Source organism: Oxyura jamaicensis, chromosome 2 (assembly GCF_011077185.1).
Source record: "Oxyura jamaicensis isolate SHBP4307 breed ruddy duck chromosome 2, BPBGC_Ojam_1.0, whole genome shotgun sequence".
NCBI lineage: Eukaryota > Metazoa > Chordata > Aves > Anseriformes > Anatidae > Oxyura > Oxyura jamaicensis.
Window position 1 is genome coordinate 115,020,857 of NC_048894.1, and position 22,896 is coordinate 115,043,752.

At 39.5% G+C, this 22,896-nt stretch overlaps 1 protein-coding gene across 4 annotated transcripts in view; it reads left to right on the plus strand.

The window, feature by feature from the left end:
* SPIDR (scaffold protein involved in DNA repair) overlaps positions 1-22,896 on the plus strand; it is a 199,909-nt gene that overhangs the window by 59,712 nt on the left and 117,301 nt on the right. For all 4 annotated transcript variants that reach the window (XR_004748724.1, XM_035319390.1, XM_035319391.1 and 1 more), the window contains exons 7-8: positions 3,849-3,949; positions 16,957-17,176. Coding sequence is in view for 3 of the 4 variants with exons in the window: in XM_035319390.1 (XP_035175281.1) it covers positions 3,849-3,949; positions 16,957-17,176 (321 nt within the window). In the remaining variant the exon portion in view is untranslated. The remainder of the gene's footprint in view (positions 1-3,848; positions 3,950-16,956; positions 17,177-22,896) is intronic.

Below are 22,896 nucleotides of genomic sequence, written 5' to 3' on the forward strand. Positions count from 1 at the left end.
TTAAAAAGGTTGTGAGTAGCAGAGATTGTATCTGAGCAGTTTGGCTTCACTGAGCAGCCGTTGCATTAACAGTTTGCCAAATGCATTAAATTTGCTCACGATAAAACATTATTTTGGGGTTAAGTTCAAAGCACTAGTCAGTAAGGTATGCATCTCAGATTAAAGTTTTTGTTGTTTAAATACAGACTGTCAGTTTCCTTGATTTCAGAAATAATAATTAGTAATAAAAATGTATTTGCCAACTTATGTATATATACACATACATACACACTCACCAGATGGTGGGTTAGTCATGTAGGACAGTTAAATGCATAAGATCAAAGAAAGGATCTGGATTTTTTTTTCCAAACTCCTTGAGGCAGCTAGGTACATAAAGAAACTGCAACGAGACCTTGTGTTGTAGAATCCAGTCTCCACCCTTTGTGCCAACACAACCTCCAGTATCTGGCAACCTAAACCAAACACACAGCACCGAAAAGCCAAGGCATTTTCAGATGGATAATGTGTGGACACTGAAAAGTAAAAATGATTTATCCTGTGTTACCAAAAATAAGCACAATGCCCCTTTCTTGGATAGAATCCATGCTGAAGAATGCCTGCTAGTCCTAGTAAGCCAAGCTAACTAGCAAAGACTGGCTATAAAAGCTCATTAGGTATATAACAGTCCTCAGGGGTGCAACTGGGAATAAAGTACTAGTAATTTCGATAGTGTTGCTCTTCTCAAAACATGAAATTTGTTCTTAACACTGAAGCTGGCTCCTGCTTAATATCATGCTCTGCTTTGTGTAAGCTTTGTAGCTCTGTTATCTCTCTCATCTGTTCACAATTTCTCACGGCAGATACACAAACATTTTGAACAGTGTGGGCACCTGTCTTATATGAGAAGGAATTAATAGTTCTCAAGTGTCGCTGTCTTAAAACGTGTCAAAATATGCAACCGAAAGCACCTTTTTTTTTTTTTTTTTTTTTTTCTTGTTTTAAGTGCTAAAAATTGATTGATTCTGCTGGTTTGGGGGCAATGTTTAAATGTTTTTCTTGTTTCTACATTTTAGAAATGGAAGAAATGAACCATAAACTACCAACTCTCTCTTTTGCCATCGAAATTCCTTTTGTGCATGGCATGTCCTTGAACTGTATTTTCCAGTTTCACAATGTATGAAAGGCGGGGGAGGGAGAGGGGGGCGGAACAAAAAAGTAATGGCAATGACTGGATGAGAACCTCTCATAAATACATTGTTGGTTATATTTTATGTTCTGCAACCAAGCAGATGCAAAATGCTTTCTTATGTTTGCGGTTTAAACTATTTTTAAATGCACTTGGAATTGGAATAGAAGGATAAGTATTAATAAATATCAATTAATTTTATTAGCCAAGGGGCTGCTAGGGAAAGACATGGTTTTATTTTTCACGGACCTTGTGGGCACTGTTGTCCTAATACAGACATGCTTAGCAAATGTGCCGTGAAGTTGTGTCAGAGTAAGACCTTGCCTGGTAGGCACATTAGGCCTGAAACAAGAGGGTTTTTTTGTGTGTCGTGTATTTCTGTTGTGTGCCATGAAACAGGAACTTTTTCATACTACGGAGTGTTTCTGCCATAGATGAAGCAGTAGCGGGCTTACAACCATACCCCTGTTCAGGGGAAGGGGGAAAATTAGACCGAGGTTTTAAGAGCTGCTCTTTTGTGCAGGTACCTTAAGCGCTGTAAGAAAATACATTTCTTTGAATGTTGTCTGTGAAAGAAATGAAATAAGGTTTCGGAAGACTTCTGCTGAATGGTTTGCTTTGACCAGAACAAGTTTTTGAGCTACTCCCTATTTTCTGTATTTCTGTAGTCCAACCACAGGGTTCCGTTGCAGACTTCGGCATGCAAGACTTCAGCAAGCAAGCAAATTCAAAATGCATTTAGCAGCTGTACTTCTAAGAGCAGTTCAAGTGAACCGTGTTCCAGCATGCCTTGGGTAGACCGTGCAGCCGAGCTGAATTAAGAGCTGCATCTGAGAGCGGCAGCCAGGCTGGAGGAGAAGCTGGGTGGGCAGTTTGCTGGTGGCTGTGGAACTGCCTTGTGCTCTGCTCCACTCCCGAACTGCAGGAGTGCAACAATGCTCGAGTGTGGAGTGCTCAACTTTTGGGGCTAAGTGTGGCTGAACAGGGTATTAGCAGCAGACAAAATTATTCTGTACTAAGGTCTGTGCTTAATTTGACCCTGCCACATACCCAAGCATCCATTGCACTTTTCTGTACTGGTTGCCTGTGTGTTTTAAAATCCATGTTGAAAGCAGAATTAAAGAATGTTGTTAAGCTTATCTGTAAGTTCATTGGAGCCCAAGGTTTCCTAAATGTTTTTGTTTTCCTCCGTAATAACAGCAAGTCATGTAGCTTGTGGGTTCTTTATCTTGGGGTTTGGGGATTCTTTGGTCCTCTGAAAGATGGTAAATTAGAGTCTAAGTTTCTCTTCCCTGCCTGAACCACTGTGGCCATAGAAGAGACTGCAGTAGTACAAACTTTGTAACTTTCACAAAACATTCAGGATCAGACATGGCTCTTGTATTTCAGAGTATTCATTCTGTGGTCTTCACTATGACAATGTTTAGCCATACTATCAAGTAAGTCCTGTGATAGTTATGGTTTTGCAAATTAGATAGTTGCTCATTAGAAAATCAGCTGAGACTGCTAATTCATTATCATATAACCTGTTGATTTATCTGCAGGTGAAACTGCTGTTAGTAATTACTAACCAAAGAGATTTTTTACAGGCTCGTTGAAGTGCTGCTTAGCCCTTTTAGTTCCTTCTTTGTTTCCACAGGTGTGACTCCTCCCAGCTTCTCATTTGCAGCATGAGCTTTATACCAAGCTATTTGATCTTTGTTCTAAAATAATAGTAATAATAGTCCCATTTATACGCACTCATAAACTGGTCTTATTCTATTTTTGTTGATTCCTAAACTAAGTTTACCAAAGGACACAGTTCAGCTTAGTGGAAGCCTTTACTGATACATACTAGATCTTGTTGTGGGGAAACTTACACTTTAAGGAAAGAATAAAGTACTTTTTTATGCAAATAACTTGTTTGAAGCCAAAGAAAAACGCTCAAATACTCCCTTACTATTCCAAAGCTCATGGTAACAGCCCCAAAACAGCTTCCAACACGCTCTTTTTGGTTTTAAAGTGGTAAGTTGACATCTCCTGAATTTGAATCCAAGGGTAGGAATTGCTTTAGTGTTACCTTAAATGTATGTGCTTTCGATGCCACTCCTCTGCTCCTCACCTTGGGAATGCTAAATTAATTCCATCTTGGAGAATGTTCCGACCACTGAAACTGCGCACTTGACCCAGCTTGTGAAATGAATCATAGGGTCAAGTATGGGTAAAAGAATATTTCTGTGATCACTCCTTGCCAACAGACAAACAAATCTGTGAGGGAAAAAAACCCAACCTGTTATAACTGGTGGTTACACTGAACCATTTAGGGTGTTTATTTCAAATTCCGAATTGTCTGTAGTAGCTATCATGGTATGTGCATAAGAGCAGAGAAAGTACAGAGGAAGAAAGCGGGAACCTCTCTTTACAATCCTTGTGTTGGAGACAGTTCTGAAAACTTGAAGATTGTGGACACCCAGATAGTGGAAAAATGTTTTATTGTGTGTATTGACCCTAACTGTGTGTTTTATTGGGAGTGTATCCACTGGAAAATCAAAACGAGGAGAACTAATCTGTAAAATGTAACGTTCCTGTATGTTTCTGTCTCTTAAGGTCACAGCATACATATTCCATATGCCCTATGGCTTGTCACTTGGCAAAACTGTATCCTGATTCTTGGCAAATCTGAGCATTCCTTTATTCTCTGCAGGGGAGGGCTGGCCGAGAGGTTATGTCGGCTGCAGAACAGAGAAAGATCTGCCGTTAGTTTTTGGAGACATCAGTGTATTTCGGATGCTAAAATCCCATCAGGTAAGAACTGTTATACATAAGCCATTACATGAAAGCACATGGATGTATATATGCACATAGCCCACAGAAGGGTACAACTGAAACCTAGATTCTCTGTGGTTTTGCCTGAATTGGGGTTAAAGTTCTCTTGAATGTAAATCATCATATAGAGCTGAAATGAAATATGAGCCCAAAGGACAATGTCCTAGTTCTCAAAGCATTTGAATATAAGGGGTAAGGAACTTTTTTTAAATGGCCTTTATCTACTAGACTCTTCAGAACTTCTTACTTTCCCACATCACTTGGGAAAATGGTGTTTCCGGGTGGTAAGACAACTCAAGGTTTATTTCTTGAATGTGCAATTTTTTTTTTGTTGTTGTTTCTTGTTGTATCTTTATAGCCTTTTTTTCCTCTTTCCTTGACAATTTTTCTTTTGCTTGAAGTCAGCCATATTCGTGGCTAATTGCTAAAATTGTGGGTGACAGCAAACATGAACAACTGTGAAATGGGCGTGAAGTATAACTGTGGGGCACTTCTCTTAAAAAGAAGGGGTGGGAGTTGCACTAATTAGTTATAAGTGACTAATAACACCATCTTTCAGTAATATTTATTAAGAGATAATAGGTTCCTAGAGTCAAAGTGTAAAGAAACATTTTTTTATCAATTTGTGTGTGTGTGAATGTAGGCTATGAAATTTCAAGCATTTATTCTGTATTAAGCCCAATAATTGTTTCTGAGCACATCTTAACTTTGTTTATTTTCCAGCAAGTCCTCTGGTCTTAATTTGAAAACATGCAAATGCGGGAATCTATCACTTGCCTTGAGGCCTTGAGAGTTTGTCCTTAGTTCCACTCACATTTTTTTATTTTTTATTTTTATTTTTTTTCTCCCAAATCTGAGTTTGTCTGGCTTCAGTTCCCATCTTTTGTTTTATATAAAGCCTTTCTCCAATAGATTAAAGAGCTCTTTAGGGTATGGCATTTTCCCTCTCTGGCACTTACATAGCAAAATCATGCTGCCCCACAAGTTTCATAAACTAAGCAGACCGAACTCTTTAATGTTCTCTCCAGCATTTTCTCCAGTTGTCAAGTGATTTTCATGGCTCTTTACTGCCCGCTCTCAAACTTTTCAGCATGATCTTAGAAACAACGGCAGCGACTGTGTATGTATCCCTTCAGTTTTAGTCTCATCAAAACCATCACCCAGGCCCTGCTGATTTCTGAGATCCAGTTCCCCACTCTCCAGTTGCCGTTTGTGTTTCTTTTATCTAGATGTAGGAAAGTCATTGATGAAACCATTTAATAGAGTGTTTGCTTTCAAATCCTGCTGGCACTGCTCTTACTTAATTATGATTTTCCGCCTAGGAAAAGCTTTAACTGTAATTCACAAAGTTAGTTATCTGAGATATTTTTTTTTTTTGCATTCCACTGAAAGAGTACGTTATTGATAGTGAAAATGTCTGTTATTTCATAATAATGTTTTATGATTTTAAGCCCTTACTAATTCAGAAGGAGTCAAACCCAAACTGTTGACTAAAGCTGGTCTCACATTTTCTCACAGCAGCATTAGAGAGCTTATATACTGTGATCACTTGCATGCTGCATATTCAAGATGTCACCTATGTGGAATGGCACAAAATGTATTTTTGGTCTTAATTCCTTAATTTTTTGCCTAGTGATTTTGCCTAGATCTGATGTCAAGGTAGCTGCTCTCCATTTACTGAGTCACATTTTTTGCCCTTGCTGAACATCATCATCTCTTCAGTCTCCTGGAATTTCCCTGGTATTTGAAGACTTGCTAGAAAGTAATATCAGGGACCCAGAAATACCTTTACCCAACTCTTCAGAGCTGCTATGTTGAAAATCATGCAGGCACGCTCACTTAGAACTGATCAAGCCTTCTACATATTGTTTATCCTCCTCCTGAGTTACTAATGGGTAGGAAGCTACTTCCACATCCTTATGTGGTTTGAGGACACCCTCTTGCTTTTTCTGATATAAAGAACAGAAACTGATATTGAATGGGTCTTTTTTTTTCTTTTTTTTTTTTTCTTTTTTTTTTTTTTCCACAGCTCTCTGTGGTAATGGATCTGCAACATGGCTCATATTCTTTTTGTCCTCGCTTCCCATGTCATTACAAAAACTTGTGTTTGGCTGCTCACCAGTCTGCTAGACATTAACTCTTAGGCTGAAATATTCCATGTTAAACATCTGCCCCCGGCTGGATTCCTTTCTTTGATTCCTCTTCTTGCTTTCTTTCAGAAAATGAGTCAGAATTAGTTAACGTTTTCTGAGAAAAAGGCTATGGGGAAAATACCTTGTTCTATTCTGAAGTACATTTTAAAAATTGAGGTGAGTTTGTCTTCAAGATGATTTAGTTTTGGCAGCAGATGAACAGCTTCTGGGATATGCCTTTTACCATCATGGTGAAAACGTACAGGAATTTGGGCAAGTTAAAAATCTTTAGGGCACTACTTTCTGCTTCATTTACCCTGCAAACATTTGCCAAAGCATGCAACTAAATTTCAGAAAGGTGCTGGATATACCATAATTTAGGAATATACTTCAACTTCACAACCTACCTTTCATTTCCAATAGCCAGTCCTTACTCCAAAGCATGACTATGACAAAGCTATCAGTAAAATAGCTGTGATAGTATTTGGGAGATACTTTTTTCATCCAGGGCAAAATTTGTTTTTCATAGTTTTGTTCTTAGAATAGTCCAACGGTTTCATGTCACCAAAATAAAATTGGTGTTTGGGAAAACGTCAGTCTGAATGGCTGAAATCTTAGTAATGTATCTAGGCAACCTTACAATTGCTTCTAGTCCAGAAATGTGACGTGTCAGCAAAGCAAAAGCATACCACTTTCATCTTTTTAGGTTCACACTAAGGGTCTCTCACTGATCTGAGATTCTTCTTGGATTTATTTCCCTATGTTTTGCCTGGTAATATTTCTAAACCACACAATTCCCAGGACTGCTTCTGATTTTGGCAACAGAAGTAGAGGAAAGAACTTAGTAAATGACAAACTTAAATGATTCGTCAAAGGAGCCTGAAGATTAATGTGGAGGATTGAAGTAACTTAGTTGCTGCAAGAGCTGTCAAGTCATTTTGGTTATTCCATAGAGATGCAGACCAGGAGATCATAATTAAGGCAAAGGGGAGCAACTACAACTGAGATCGGTCTGAAGTCTTACTTCTGTTTGAGACCTAAAGAAAAAATGTTTCCAGAACTATGGGCTGTGCCTCTCTTGTTGAGCATTTCATGTCACAGAATTCTATGCTTTTGTTTTGCTGTTTTTTGGTTTTAGGTTGTATCAACGTCGACATTATCCCCCCCCAAAACGCACTTTCTTTGGCTTTAAGTTTTTCGAATTCCTTTGTTTGCTCCTGTGACCTCTTTTGGTAAATAACCATTGTGGTTTGGCTGCCTCCTGGTCACTGGGATGAATCACTACCTCAGAAAAGAGCGCCTCCTTTCAGCATGCATTTTCTGTTTGTTTTCTGTACTGCTTGGGGGTCTCATTTTTGTCTGAATCACTCCTCGGGGCAGAAGAAGTTCTGTGCTTTCCCCATTTTGACAATTTTGGGGAATTTTTGACAAATTCCCCAAATACAGGGACAGCCTACCCCTGTACTGGGGTGAGTGATGGCAGTTTCAAACTGCAGACACAGGTGGAAATGAGGATATCGTACAGCAGAAAGAAGTGGGGGAAGAAGGCCGTTACTCTTAATTGGGTCTTCCTGATTGGTAATTCCACTTCTGTAATTAACCTAACCCTGTCACTAAGGCATGAAAGGAGGTACCATAGAAGCTTGTCTGCACTGCATAGTGCTAGTTGGATGCTCCTGCGGTTTGGGATGTCAGGCTCTTCTCCACTAATCCTTAACGGCTTGTTCTTCACAGGATGTAACAAGGAGGCTAAAAGGTATAGGATACCTTTACCTAGAAGGTAAAGGATACGGTCATCATAAGAGCAAGGCTCCATTCAGTCAAGCTGGTGGCTGTGTGAAAAGGCTTTTAGACCATTTGCAAGCTTTTTTTTTTTTAATTTCCCCTCCTGTATTCTGTGCTGCAACTTCCCTGTGAAGTTTCCTGTTTGGGCAAAGAGATCTGGACAGTTGAGAGAGAGAGAGAGGGAGAGGGAGGGAGGAGGAAAAAATTCAAACTTTAAAACCTTTTCCTGTCAACATCTGCTGGTTATGTGGGGATTGCATGAGGCAGGAGGAAAAAAACTGTGCTTTTCTGAGTTATATTCTCAAGACTCTCTTATCCATAGGAGAAGACACAAGCAAGATTTAAAGCAAACTCATGCAGATTATTTTCAAAAGTAAATTCCGAAACCTTTCTTCCTATACATTTTGTTTTCTACACTTTTTTTTTTTTTCTTGCAGTTATTATCAAAGCAGTTCTTTACTGAAAATGCCGACACACATTATTCTGTAGAGTTGGTAATCTGATATAAGATAACTGGAATTTGTTGGTCTGAGGTTAAGATTTGGGATGAACGTTTTGTGATTGGGTTATAATTGAATTTGAGTAATAAATTGATAATAACCCCAAACCATCACCACTTCCTTTGAAACAGCACCTCACCCCCCCGCTCCTTCCTCTTGCGGGGAAGTGACCTTCAAGCGACTGAAGCGAGAGGAGCACGTGAGGGGAGGAGGGTGAAGCCCTGAAGATGAAGATGGGGTTCCGTGCGTAATAGTGCATTTTCAAGGAGGCTGAAAGGCTTACGAATGAGGATATAAACAACCACTCCCCCACCTTCTAGTTTCAGTGACTAGTTACGATGTGGGGGAAGAAAGGATTTGAGCAGCTTGGATGTGATGAGACTTGCACAAAAATTTATGTCTGTGGATGAAGAAAACAAGGATAGTCCTTAACATGCTTTCCTTTGGCCATGCAAAATGTTTCTATAAATACAAAAGGCTGAGCTGTGTTAATTATTGCTTATTTTCTTACTTCTTGATAATTTCATTAGTTATTAGTTAATACTGTAATTTAGAGAGATGGCAAGCGGCCAAATTTCTGTTTGTCATTTTTTGCTAGCCAAATGTCTGAACTTGTCACAGAGGGAAAAGTCAGATGTAAACTTGTATGTTTCAAACAAGAATTCTTTGTATTGTTTTTGTTTTCTTGTGAGAAACAATAATGGCATACACAATCACTTTAAGTAGCTCACATATGTTGTTATAAAGAATGTATAATGTTTAAAGTAGGGCCAGATTCAGCAGCCTCTTTTTAAATTAATATAGATGTGGCAAGAAGCCATCATGCCTGCAAGACTTGGTGTCTTTTTGAGAAAAATCTGCTTGAATGGCTTCAGAAGTTACCAGCCCAGGAAGAATAACAATATGGATGGATGGTAATAGCAAACAGATGTTTTTGTACAGGCTGTGAAAATGTTGGAATCTCAGTGCTGCCTCCTGCCTTTAAACGTGGCCTTTTGGATTGGAAGGGTCTGCTCGGTCTGTATCGGCCTGCTGAGTTTGTTATGCATTCACCTGCAGGCTTTTACGTGAAGGAGAAGGGAGAATGATAATGGGATGCCAAGCAAAAGAACACATTTTCTTTTGATTTATGCCTGTGATGTGACATTTTATACTTCTCACACTTGAGAATGAAAGTAAAACTTTGTGGCCTGAACCAGAAAATATAGGCTTGGCTATTCTTCCACTGCAGATGGTAAGTGCTGTCCCAGAAGGGTGTCTAGTACTGCAGGTTTGAAACCCGCATTAGATGATTACAAATTAAATATCATTGGTTTAAAATAACACCTTGGAAAAAATAACTGAGGAACAAATCTAGAAGTGTGTTGCTAATTTAGTTTATTAAACAAGGCATAATTATTTTTTGTTTGCTTCATACTTCCATAATGCAGATCTGATCAAGCCATCAGAACGAAACACATTCATACTTTCATTCTTAGTACAGTAAGTACTGTTGACAACATTAATTGCACAAGATTTTGTATTTTCAGTGGGAAATGTTACTACGTAAAAGCTTTTAGCTAGGATTAATAGAACTGTGATCTGAGTGTAACTCCTGTATTTCTTGTAGTTCCTATTTCTGAAGAACTTGCTGTTTAACTAGAAATATAACTTAACTTTCCAGACGCATTATTTAGAAATATCTGCTATGTTAGGTACAGTACAAATCTGCTTCTAAACTGCACTTCATCTATATGATTTGTGTTTGATAACTCTGAGTGAAAGTAATAGTAATTTGTTTAAAAGCATCTGTCCTCCTATATCACTCAGATACCATTAAGTTCAAGAATCGTATGTTGTGACAGGTTCAGTGGTAAGAACAAATACCGGTTGTTCTGACTGCCTTTGCAAAAAAAAAAAAAATACTTGTTAGCTATCTTTTGAAAAGTAACATGACTTAAAGCAATCTCATCCTTCTCCCATTTTCTTGGATTTTCTTACGAGTTTGCCTTGTGGTTGGTTGGTTGTTTATTTTGGGGTGGTGTTAGTAACTTTCTGCTTGTCTGAGTGTCATTTTTCATTTATTTGAAAGGAAGGTACTGAAGTACTCTTCCTTTTGCATCTTACCCTGCTTGCTCTGTTTTTCTTTCATCCACGTGACTTACGGTGCAAGTCTTGTGGCTGAGGAGTTTGTGAAGCATTCCTTTTTCTGATTGTTACTTTCGCATCCTGGCTTTGCGTGATAGTTCACATGTATGTTTACTAGTAGATGTGTATGTTCTTTATTAATAGAGACTTTTCACTGTTGCAATAATAATGCTTTCTACTATGCTGTTCTTCATGGTCCCATACAAGTAATTTTTTTATCAAAATGTTCACAGGAGCATAGTTGTTCACGGTTTGCCATTTTACTAAACAGATTTTTCTGTGTTTGTGAGATCTGTGTGCTTACAATTCACTGTTTTCACCATTGGTACTTTGGCCTTCATGAAAACTTACTTCTACCTTGTGTCAGACTTCAGACTGAAGAAGGGCACATCACATCCTTCAGCCTTGTGGGTATGGCGCATTCCGCAGACATTGCAAGATTTTTAAATTCTCATGGAAGAATGGAAAATTCAAAGATTCAGAAGTAACCACTGCCATAAATCCAGCCTGCCTTTGGTTTCACAGAATTTTTTGACATTGCTGATACTGTTTTTTTTTTTTTTTGTTTTTTTTTTTCCTTCTGTTATTGTTGTTACTTCTGTGGAGACAAGTCCTTTTCTCCTCCTCCCTAGAGAGGGACGTTTTCTGTACAGGCAGTGACAGCAGCACAGTGTGATCACATCCCAGGAACGCCCAGTGTTGGAAGCTCTATCTGCTTCCTTCCTCTCTGAACCATGGCAAGCTTGAGCTGACATGCACAGAGGCACGTTGGGTATCCCAGCTAACATATTCAAGTCATAGAGAACCCAGCAGCTTAACCCCACCCCTGCTTTCTGTTCAGGTGTTACACACTCCAGCTTGTTCTCCTGAAGTATTATGTCCATCCCGTAGGTCCTGCAGGGAGTAGGATTGGAGTTCTGTCATGTTACTGTGAATAGAAATTGCTCCATGTGAGGGCTTTCCATTCAAACTACAAGTGCTCTTTCTGAGCACTTGAACAGTATGTAACATTTTGGCAAAATTCACTTGAGCAAGGTGACAGTGCATGCAGTCTTACTGATGTCAGCGTTTGAGGCATTTCCCCACGCTGAGTCCAATGGACCCTGCGCTTGCAGTGTGTTCAGCTTCCCATCTCTGGGTAGCAAAAGAAAATAGAGACTGCATTTAAATATGCAGTCCCCAAGAGATCATCATTTCTATTTTTTTTCTCGTTTGTCTGGCTCGTTGGTAGTTACGGAGTTATTAAAGCGAACTTTAGAGTGGTATTTCAGGCACCGAAGCCAGAATGTCTGAACTTAATTTTATTTTAAGATTGTGCTCCTCCGTGTTTTTACTTTTCTTCTCTCAGAAGTTTATTCTGCATTGACTCTTAACAACTGAAACAGCTTCCTTCGTAGTCTACCTCCTTGGCATGTCCAGTGAGTGCATCCTTCATGAGCACGTACATTCGGCGTTGATGCAGCTCCATGGCTTAAACATAGATGTCTGCTGTGAAGCCACCTTGTTAGGTCTGAAGATTGTCAAGAGCCTTCACTCTGTCAGACACCGTGGAGTCGTGCTGAAGTTTTAAAAAGGCTCAACATCTCAGGGTCCACGATCTCCAAAGGAACACAGATTTTTTTCCCTTTTTTTTAATCCTGCTGGAATTCAGGGTAATGCAAAACATCTGCAAGATGTTGTGTTAAAACATGTGTTTTGCTGTCATGGTATATACTGAAGGGCAACATCACCCTGTGTGCGGAAGGAAGAAACAGAAACTAAAGGAACTGACCAGGGAAAACTGATGTACCGAGTGTGAGACTTGTCTGTTCATTTCCCACGTGTCTGAAATATCATTGTGGATGAACTGAACTACTTCATGTCCAGGTTCCACATTGGAGTGAGAGATCAGTATCCCAGAGGTCCCTGGAGTTAGACAATTAACGTGGGACGTGAGAGCAGGTTTGCTAACTATTCAAACCAAATATCTGTCTAGCTTAGGATCTAGCTTAGGATCATGGTACGAGCTATCAGAATGTGTGGGAAAACTTAGAACAGGACTAACACTTCATGTTTTTTCGAAGTATCCTCCCAATTGGCAAAGATCTCTGACTCTGGGACTGTCTGAACCAGAGCTATAACTGTGTTCGTAGTAGTTCTGAATTGTTTTTTTTCCTCCTCCCAGGAAGTTACTGGCTGTTTTTCTGAACCCGTGCATAAAATGTAGACCTCTTTTGATCGCATAATTGGGAAATGCCAGGCTTTCTTTTTCAGAAAGTATGACCAAGACCTTTGCCAAATTTGTTCAATTATTACTGTTGGCAAAAAGACTTTTCTGTTGGATTCCTAAGGTTCTGCTGGCAGTAGCAGTGAGTGGTCAATGTCCTGTTTGCCTGGTTTTGGATGATTTCTTTATCTGTCTCTGAGGAGCCTGAAGTTGTTTCTGCAGTGTGTCTGTGCACGCTGATGGGGTGGTGCCGTATCTCCCTTACGTCAGGGATGGTAGATGGCTTCTTGTCAGAGGTTCTTCTTCTCCCTTGGCTGTAGCTGAGGGAGGCTCTTGTCAATAACGGAGAGGTTTCTCCAGAGCCACTTCCCTGCTTAAATGGCTTGTTCCTCCTGCAGTTAGCTGCTCATGCTGGTTTCACTTGTGAGATCTGGAGAAATTTGTTTGTTTTATCACAGTCCACCTAGCAATGATTTCTGTTTGTTGCCTTCCAGTGATTTCCGCTTGTTGTAGCAAAGTGTTCTGCAAAGGGGCTGATGTGATGTTTGTGGGTGAAAACTGACCCAGCTCATCACTGGTACCTGACTTTTCTTGATCACAGGAGGGCTGAGTACCTTTTGAATGACGAGCAGCCAGCATGTTGGTGCATCTCTTTGAAGGTTTCTCCTCTTACTGGCAATTCTGTGAAGAATTTTCTGTGAAGAAGTGGGGGAGCATTACAAGCTCTGGTGGCTCCTTTTAAAAGTTCACAGTCAACCAGATTTTGACCAGATTTGTCAGTGCTTTTCTTTCTCTTTGTGGCACCACAAGGTTTGTGTATCAGGGATTGAATTTACACTTCACGCTCCCAGGATGTATAAGCTCTGTCTTTATATTCATGGGGCCAGGTTCTTCAAACACTGATTGACTCTTTGTCAGTGAATGTCTTCTCTGACTTTGTAGTCGACTGTTCAAAGACTACCACAAGATGCTATTGCAAAGGCATCTGGCACCAATGATGAGCTTTGTTAAGCAGTCCTCAAATTGCTGCTCAAGCGAAGGATTTCTAAATGCATCCAGACAATGCTCTCTGTGAATGTGCATGGGGCTTGTCTCTCGATGGGAAAAGAAAGGTTACCTTCAAGTAAGTAAACTGAAGTTTTTGAAATGAGCAGTCCGTAGGTACTTGCAGTTCTTATTCCTTCTCTGGATGCTGAAGGAGATCCTCGAGTACAGTCCAACCTGGGCACCACAGGGGAAGACAAGAAACTGGATGCCATTTGCAAATAAGCAGTCTCAAGGCTGAGTTTCAAACTTTTTATCCAGCCTGATTGGGCTGCCATTGGAAAGAGCAATGGTCCCTCTGTCCTTTCATCCCCCCTTTCCACTGTTCATCGCTTGTCCTTTCATTTCCCTAATATCTGCTCTTGTGCCTTGGTGGCTTTGCAGTTAGCTGGATTAGCTTATTGATTTGGGTAAAAAAAAAAAAGTAGCACTGAAGAAATAAATTTCAATGCTCTATGCAGCAGAGTGGGGCGTGGAGGAATATGCAGTGTAGAAATGGGCAGGACTGCACCATGGCTGCTGCTTGAATGTTTTTTTAATTCTGGATATCGCCATGAAACCTGCACATCTGCAGGTTTGAATTTCTTGGGTTGTAATTCTGTTTTGCAAGTGAAATGAAGTGAATGAGGGCTTCAGCAAGCAAGAACTTCTGTGAATTATCCAAGGGTGAAAGAGAACATGGCAAAACCTTAAAGTAAGCTTTTCACACGAATGAACAAACAAGTAAACTTCTCTGGAAGCTGTAGAAATTGCAGTGATCCAGCCCATCTCCTCACCCACAAATTCTCCCTTCAATGCACAGCCACATATGTTTGATTTATTTTTGATTGGCATAACAATGCGAGAGCCAAATGAATTAAAAATCAAGCTACGTTCTGAACTTTGGCGTTTCATCACGTGCCAGGAATCCAAAGTGCTTTGCCATGTTGTTCGAGAGAGCGTTCTCTCATCAGCAGTAATAATAATTTGAGTAATTAAATTAAACTATCTCTGTGCATCTAAATAAACAAATAGATTGTGGTTCTGTAGAATGTGCGTGTGTGCCAAGTTTGAGACTTGGATAGTTGTTGAAATGGTGCTGCTTTTAATGTGGAGGCATTCGGCCTCATTTAGTATCAGCTCCCAGCGTTTGGGCCAACTTTGACTGACTTACAAGAAACTCTGGTGGCTTGGGAGGGTTTTTTCTCAAAATCTTTCAAAAGCCTTTCATATCAAGGTAGTTCTTCTTTAGTTTACCTAGTATTTTTAACTGTTTCATAGTCAGGGATGTTTAAAAGGTAAATAATAGGTTGCCATTCTGTTTTACTGTCATTTCTTCAAGCTGGCTTAACAGCTGACATATACACTGCTGACCGGTAAGAACTGTCACAAGATCTTGCACGTGAGAAATGCACAGTCCAGAAGTGATGAAGCCTCACGAGTTGTTTTCCTGCCTTTTTTTTTTTTTCTTTTTTGGAACTGTTGGTGCCTTTCATAATTGAAGTTGACTTTTCAGTGACTTGTTTTTTAAAGTGGATGAAAATCCAAATTGTGGAGTATGTCTAGAGGTAAATGTTCAGTTGCTTTGAAGGCTGAGGATTTTTGTGGTTGGGACGATTTGTTTATGCATTCCAGATGACTTGAGGTTGACAGAGGACCATAACTACAGCTAGGCAGGCAAAATGCAATTCGAGTGTGAATATTCTAAATCCTTGCCTTTAGGCATAGAAAACTTGTCCACACTCACACTCAGCAGAAGTTGGCACATAAGCAGACCTTAGCCAGAGTATTTGGAGTGGCAGAGCAGCGTTGCAGCTTTCCCTAAGCCGGTGATAGCAGTGGTGTCCATCCATTTCTCTTCAGCAGTTGACCTCAGAGAGCCTGGCAGCAAGGATCAGTTCTCTTACTCCTGCTCCACAGCTCTGGAAAAGGAGGTTGAGCTGCCATGATTCGGGCCGAATTGTCTCACATGTATCACTTGGGGGACTTCCTGAAATCCCTTTATCCTGATGGGAAACAATGCTTTGCAGAAACATCTTGCATGGGATGAAAAATTGGTTCGAATAAAAGTGGTTTTGAGAACACTTTGGTTTTATATTTCAAAATGACTTATTTCAGTCTTTCAGTTGTAGTATAAAATGTAATAAAGACTGGGGAATACAAAATAGGGACTTTTTTTTTTTTTAATAGAATTGAACTTTATTTAATAAACCTGAAAGTTTTTAGGACCCGCTTTCTTTGGTTTGGGGTTTCTTGAAATTTTTTTGAAGTTTCTCATAAACTTAAACTAAAATATTTTGACTCATTTTCCAAAGGAAAGGCATTCACAATTGTGAAATGGGCCTTAAAATAAACAAACAAATAACTAGTACAGCTCTGCTGTTAAGTTCCAGTACCACGTTCACAGTTCCTCCCCTGCTTCTCCTTTGCTGTGGGAAGGCAGTAATTTACATCAGCTGTTTTTCTCGGGATACTGTGTTTTTCCCAACACGACTTTTGGATCCAAATCAGTAGAACTGGGGTTCTGCTGCCCCTGTCCTTTAGCACTGTGCCTTTCCCCACTAACGACGGCAGCATTTAGCAGGTGGATAACGATACCTCTTCTCCTCAGTGACCAGAGTGCAAACTGGAGCAGGGCTAGGTGAGGAAAGACAACAAGTCTTAGATAAATCTAAGTCTCTTTTTCACCACGTTGGTATCTAAATGCGAATCACTTTTAGATTCTTTGTACCTATTGGGTACTCTGTTAACTTGGTCCCTGACAACTGTTGTTTTGGGAAAGGTCGAGGAGGGCACACACAGCTTCACATTCACCTTTAATGCAGTGTAATTCTTCTGTTTTCAAAATAAATGTATCTTGCTCAGCTTCTAATAAAAGAGGCTGAGAACAAAGTCAATCGTTTGCAAGATGAAAAAGTTCAAATATAGTGGGAGAGGGGGGTCTCCTTTCTGTAAGAAGTTTGATTTCATCTGTATTTAGAAGAAGTGCAGGTAGTATTTTGTCTCCACAGTTAAATGTGCTTTTAAAACACCACCAGCAACAACAAAACTTTAACCTAAGTCTTTCAGTTGGTGAGATATTGTACTAAGTGGCTGTTTTTTTTGCAGATCAGACAGGTCAGCAGAAAAAGCAGAGCACAGATGTTCCATGTGCCAGAATTTCTTTCCCCTCATCTAAATGTTGCATTTTTATTTTCCTCTTTTAATTTCCAGATAAATCTGGTGTTTTAATTGTGAAGATCTTGGAGATGTTTGAGGAGTGTATGATCCAAGTTGCCATCTGCCAGCAGCTGGAACAGTCTCCTGCTATGACTTCACCCGACGACCTCGTTATCAATACAGTCGAACCAATACTCAAAGTCCTCTTTGCAAGAGAGACAGCAGCTCACCTGAAGAGTCGGCCCCAGGATGTCATCCACATCTATCCTCCATGGTAAGTACAGGGAAGCAGTCACATTTTCGGTAGCCCTGCAGAACGGGGGCTGGGTATGAGGCTTGTCGTGTTGCTGTAGAAAAGACCTTGGAGGGGTGGAACAGGGCTGTCTTCTGGTCAGCCATCTGTCTCTGCCAGCACGAGAGAATTTGACAGATACCTTAAAGATAGCTCAGATAACGACTGAATGTGTAGTGTAATGCCTCCAGTGTTGCTCTGGGCTTCAGTTTTGTTTTCTCGTAATATTTTCATGTTTAGAGTGATAGAAAGGCATGAGCAACGTCTTATCAATGATAAGGCCAATAAAGTACATACCTTCTAGTAGCAAAGTAGTTCAGGAATGCTCATCTGTTGCTGCTAGTATGGGTATAATGTTTCACTGGAAAAGTCTGTGTTAACTGTTTAGCATTCAGCAGAGAGAATGTGCAGCTTAAAATGGGGAAAAAACAAGAAATGAGGGACTAACACTATTTTTATGGAATCAGTAAACACCTTCTTGGTGGTTTCACATTGCTGCTGCTGTCACTGTCTTCAGTTCTCCAAAACCCTCTTCAGAGCATCCAGTTAACCTTTTCTAGAACTCTCTAAAACGTTTGGTCTAACTTTGTGATTTTTCTAAATTGGATTACTTTCCTGATTTTAAGGGGTAGCATAAAGTGATAATTTTTCTAGTAAAGCAGATGGGTTTTGGCAGCTGTAGGTGGGAAGGTCTGATCTTTAAAAAAAAAAAAAAAATCAGGAAAACTTTGGAGTGGGGATATTATTCCACTTCTTTCTGGGTTCCCTACCTGGTAATCTCTTCATTCTCAACCATTACTTAACTCTTTTTGGTAGAGATCCACAGATTAAGGGAATGCATTTAATCTGTGGTGTATTCTGGCTACAGATGCAACTATTGGTAGATGAGATGTAAAGAGGTCAGTAGCTAAGAGAAATAAAGCTGAATATTAATCAAGTCCTAGTCTGATATGAAATATCACTACTCTTTCTTTCATCCTAACCCTTAAGGTGCTAATATTTGGTCTCATTTCCCTTTTCTTTACGTGCTCTTGTTTCTGTCCCCCGCTAACTTCCATCTTAGATCTATTGTTTTCTTCAGGTTTCTTCTGTTGTTTCTGAACCATGAGGCATTGCCATCAGACTCTATTTTTTTTGTGCAAATCTTGGCCTTGGCAAAGAGTTTTGAACCAGCAGAACTGTTTTGGTTAGGGTATTATTCAACATTTTCTTCCTTTTTTTTCTTTTCCTGAAAAGTTGCTCTCCAGATACTTAGCACGTGTAAGTCTTAGACTGTGCTAGGTTTTTTCTTCTCAGTTCTGGGAAGATGCAACGCTGCATTGGTACAATCCTTTACAGGCATCTGTAACTGTTACTAGTGCTGTATTCTCATTTCTTATTAAAAAAAAAAAAAAAAAAAGTTTTCAGATGATGCAGACATAAAACTCATTCCTATACGTACACACACACATGTATATATATGTGAAGTGAAATTTCTTGTGAAAACTTTGTCTGCCTGTTCCCAACAATACCACTTTCTGTGTTTGTTTTGTTTTCTTTTTTTCTTAGTAGGTTGCACTTTTTGTGTAAGTAAAGAGTTATTTCATAAAACCAGAATGTTTTGGCAGGGGACGTGTCTCAGTTTCCAGAATTTCTCTCCTAACCTGTGTGGCTCTTAAGGTACTTATAAAGACGTTAGTAAATAGTGGCAAAATTGCGTTTTATCTCATCTCTAGTCCTATTTTCTGTTGTTTTTGAGTTATCTTCATGTTGGTTGTCCCTTGTTCACTCAGCCTGAAGTGAAAACAAGTTGGGCTGGATATTGTTAAACTAAACTTACTGGCAGGAGATGTGTGTTGCAGGGCTTGTTTTTGATTATTATTTGGCACTTTTAGTTTACATTAATGGGAAACTGGACTTGTACACTTAATTGAAGTTTCCTCTATTATTACATTTCTGAGTTTCTATTCTGTTAAACTCTTAGTTGAGAGCTTTTAGCACTGAAATGTAGTTTCTATTACTGTGTGTTGGATTTGCACTTCTGTCGTTAGAACCAAATACTGCTTGTGATTAAAAACGCTCTCCTGTTGATCCAAATGTGTGGCTAAGGTAAAAAAGAACAAACCAAATCTGTCCCTGACATGGTGCAATAAGCATATTTACTTGTCTTATTTGTATCACTAGTCAGAAACAAAGGGGAACAAACAAAGTAACAGATGCAAGGGGAGATAAGCCTTGATTGACCTGAGTGTTCTTGGGACACACAGCGTTGCATGCGTCTTTGTCCTGTGTTTTGAAATACTTGTATGGTAAGGCAGAATGTGGCGAGACTGGGGAAATGGGGTGATTTATAAGTGGATTGCTGCTGCTGTGCAGTTATGTCTGGAGCGTAGAATTTTCTGATATCTTGAAAATTGTACACCAGAATTAATTTCTTGTAGGTACGTGCTTTGTGCTTTCTGACCAGGCTCTTGAGTAAGTAGGTAAGATAGCAGATACTTGGTCTGCTGGCTTCTGCTTGTGCCCTGTATTCATGAGCAAAGCCTGAATGCATCGTTCTGGAGCCTCTGCAATATTAGACTTTGCTTTTCTAACTGTATTTGTCTGTGTTAGGAACTCAGTGCACAGCTTGGTGTGCGAAACGTTTCTGGCAGAAGGCTTACATAAATACTTTGGGAGGCAGTGTTTAGAGATTTGTTGATATGTTTGTTGGTATTTGTTTGCATACAGACTCCCGTGATACTTAACTACTGGAACGCAAGCCAATTAATTTAGAAAATAAAATATTGATAGAAAGCCAATTGTAAGTATCTTACCAACCTGGACATTACTCATGAGACTTCAGAGTGACTTTGTGTTTGAGTAAGAATTTGTAGGATTGAGCCTGGATTTCTCTCTAACTGGACATGGGTTTCTTCAGCCCAATGTCAAGCATCTTAGCATGCATCATTGTCACTTGCTATGGGGAAAACAACTTCAATAGGCTGATTAACATTTTCAAACCAGTGTGTCTGGTGGAGCAAAGAACTCGGCTGCCTGTCCTCTGAGCCATCTGATGCGAGCTGCCCTGATCTTGAGTCTGTATAGATGTGTTACTGCAGTGCTCTATTGGTTAAATAAAGCCTATTAACTTGGATGCATGACATGAAAGCAGTTGCGTGTTTTGGGCTGGAGCTGGTTTGTGTCTGGCCATCTGGGAACACAAGAGGCAAAAGAACTCAGCCCTGCCTGCCCCTGCCTGTGCAGGCTTGTCTGTCGTTGTCTTTGCAGTGCCTGAGCAATTTCTTGGATTAAGAATCTGAATGAACACCTCGTAATTTTTACAAACCTATTCTGAATCATTAAGGGTGCTTAACAGTTGGAAAAGGAAAAGCTTATTACTGAGTGTAACTAAATCAATTACTAAGCCTGCATTCATTTTGCAGAAATATGTATCCAGCAAAAAGTGAAGATTGCTTGATATTTCAACGGCATGTAAGAAAATGGGAAGCAATGTCTCTTGGTTCCACTGGAGCTGGCTGTATGGCTTCAGTTTAACTAGGGTGGGGTTTTTTGTTTGTTTAATCATAAAAATGATAAAATACAATTTCCAATATCTCACAGAAAGTAATAGAGTTTATAGTTTTGGAGACTCAACTGAGGATTAATTTTTCAGCTGATAGTAGAACTTAAGGATAGTTTTCTTCGGCTATTCCTGCCTCCTGCTCTTAGATATGTCTACTGTCAAATATTCAAGATAAATTAACGTGAAGAAAATGGTGCGAATTCTTTTCCTTACCATTAAATTTAACAACTTTAAAATGTTTTGCATGTACTTCTGAAGTTAAACAACTCTAAGGATGTTGATATACAGTCGTTGACAATAACGATACAAACCAGGAGTGATTTGGACATGCTCAGAGATCCATCCATACCAGTTAAACATGACGGTCTGGTATGAAAACTGTAGTTCAGGAGGTCCTCATGCTGCTGATAACTGGATGGCTGGGAAAGTATGAAGGAGAAAGAAGCACTTTGTGTTCTGTTCTTATATTGTCTGCAAATGCTAACTATTAAGTACTGTAGAAGGCAAGATCCTTGGCTGGATAACTGCTGTTCTCTACGCAACCTCTCTATTGTTTCTTTTTAAAACAAACAAACAAAAAAAGGTTTATTTTAGGAACTCAATATGGTAAGTATATAAAACACTTAATTCTGTGACATCAGCAAGCAACTTGAAAGTTGTACTTTAGTTTCTCTTAACCTATGAAACCACGGGGAATCATAATTACTCAGCTTTGAAGGCGTTCCAGTGCCTGGTGAAAATGTTAATTGTGGACTTCTCTTTTATACTTGTTACACTAGATTCAGCCTTTCCTCAGTGAAATATATTTAAAAGAGTTCAAATTACGATGTACTTACAGACAAGGAGAGCACACACAAAGCACTGCTACAAATCAGCTGATGTACAGTAACAAAACCTTTGGCCCACCTTAAAGGACTTCTGACACAAATGATGTAAATTTTTGGTGTAGAAATATCCAAGCAAGCTCTGAACAAGTTTGTGTATGGGAAGCAATCTAGCTTTGTGGACTTGCATATTCTACTTCTTGAAAATTGTTCTGGGTATGCTGTAGGCTGTTTCATTGGCTCAGCAGCAAAACTTAGGATAAATGGATATGTCACTGTGATTTTTGCAGTGTCTTACCTAATACACTGTCTTGCATTGCATGGTCTTACTTAATCTTGGTGAGCAATAAGAGGGAGCTAGAACAGAGGGAGCTAACATGAAATAGGTGTTTTGAACCAGTGTGACTGGTGTTAAAAAGTGTTTGCCCCCCATTTGATGAAGATAGAGGCTTTTTATCACTGCTGCTGTAGCTGGTTAAGGGAGGTGTTTAGGAACTCTGTTACGGAATACTTTGCTACCATGAGAAGGGTTATATGAAAGTAGGATCCTGGGCTTTGTATGTTAATGAAATGAGGAAATGGCCTACTGCTGCTCTGTAAGAAAGAGAGAGCCTATATCCTTTAAAGTTTTCTTGTTCCACAAAGGTCATATACAAGCATGCATTAAAGGCGAATGGAAGTAACATCTTTTGTATAAATTCAGTTTCCCTTCTTGTTCCACAGGGAGACAACTTCTTTGAACACTTGATTGATCGTTTGGACAAAACTGTTCTGTGTTCACTGTCTTCCTTTGGTGAAATCTAAGCATTTATAAATGTCTATGTACACACATACACATAAATATTCAAACCGATGGGAAAGAGGGGAAAAAAGATCAACAGTCAAATCCCTGCCATCAGAAAGATGTTAGCTCTGTCTTTGCATTCTTTCTTTGAAGATGTTACAATAGCAGAGTGTCCCTCTGATAAGAGGGACGAGGTTCACTCAGAAGATAAAATTCTACAAAACTTCGGAGTTGTAAAGCCAGTGTGGGCACTATTTCTAAAGTACATATGGGAATGGCCTTCAAGCCAAAGATCAGATCATATCATCTGCTTGGAATTGCCTCTCAGAGACGATGCAGTTGTGAAAACTGAAGCTCCTTTCAGAAGAAGTTGAAGCAGCTGCAGGCTTCTTGAAAGTATTTTTTTTTTTTTTTTTAGGATATACCTTTCCTAGTAGAATCACTTAAAATAGGTGAATTTTTAAGAATTGGGAGTAACTTATGTAGAGTTTCTGAACTGAGAGTTGTCTCTAACAAGTTTTTCATATAATTTCCATAATGCTTTTTTGCT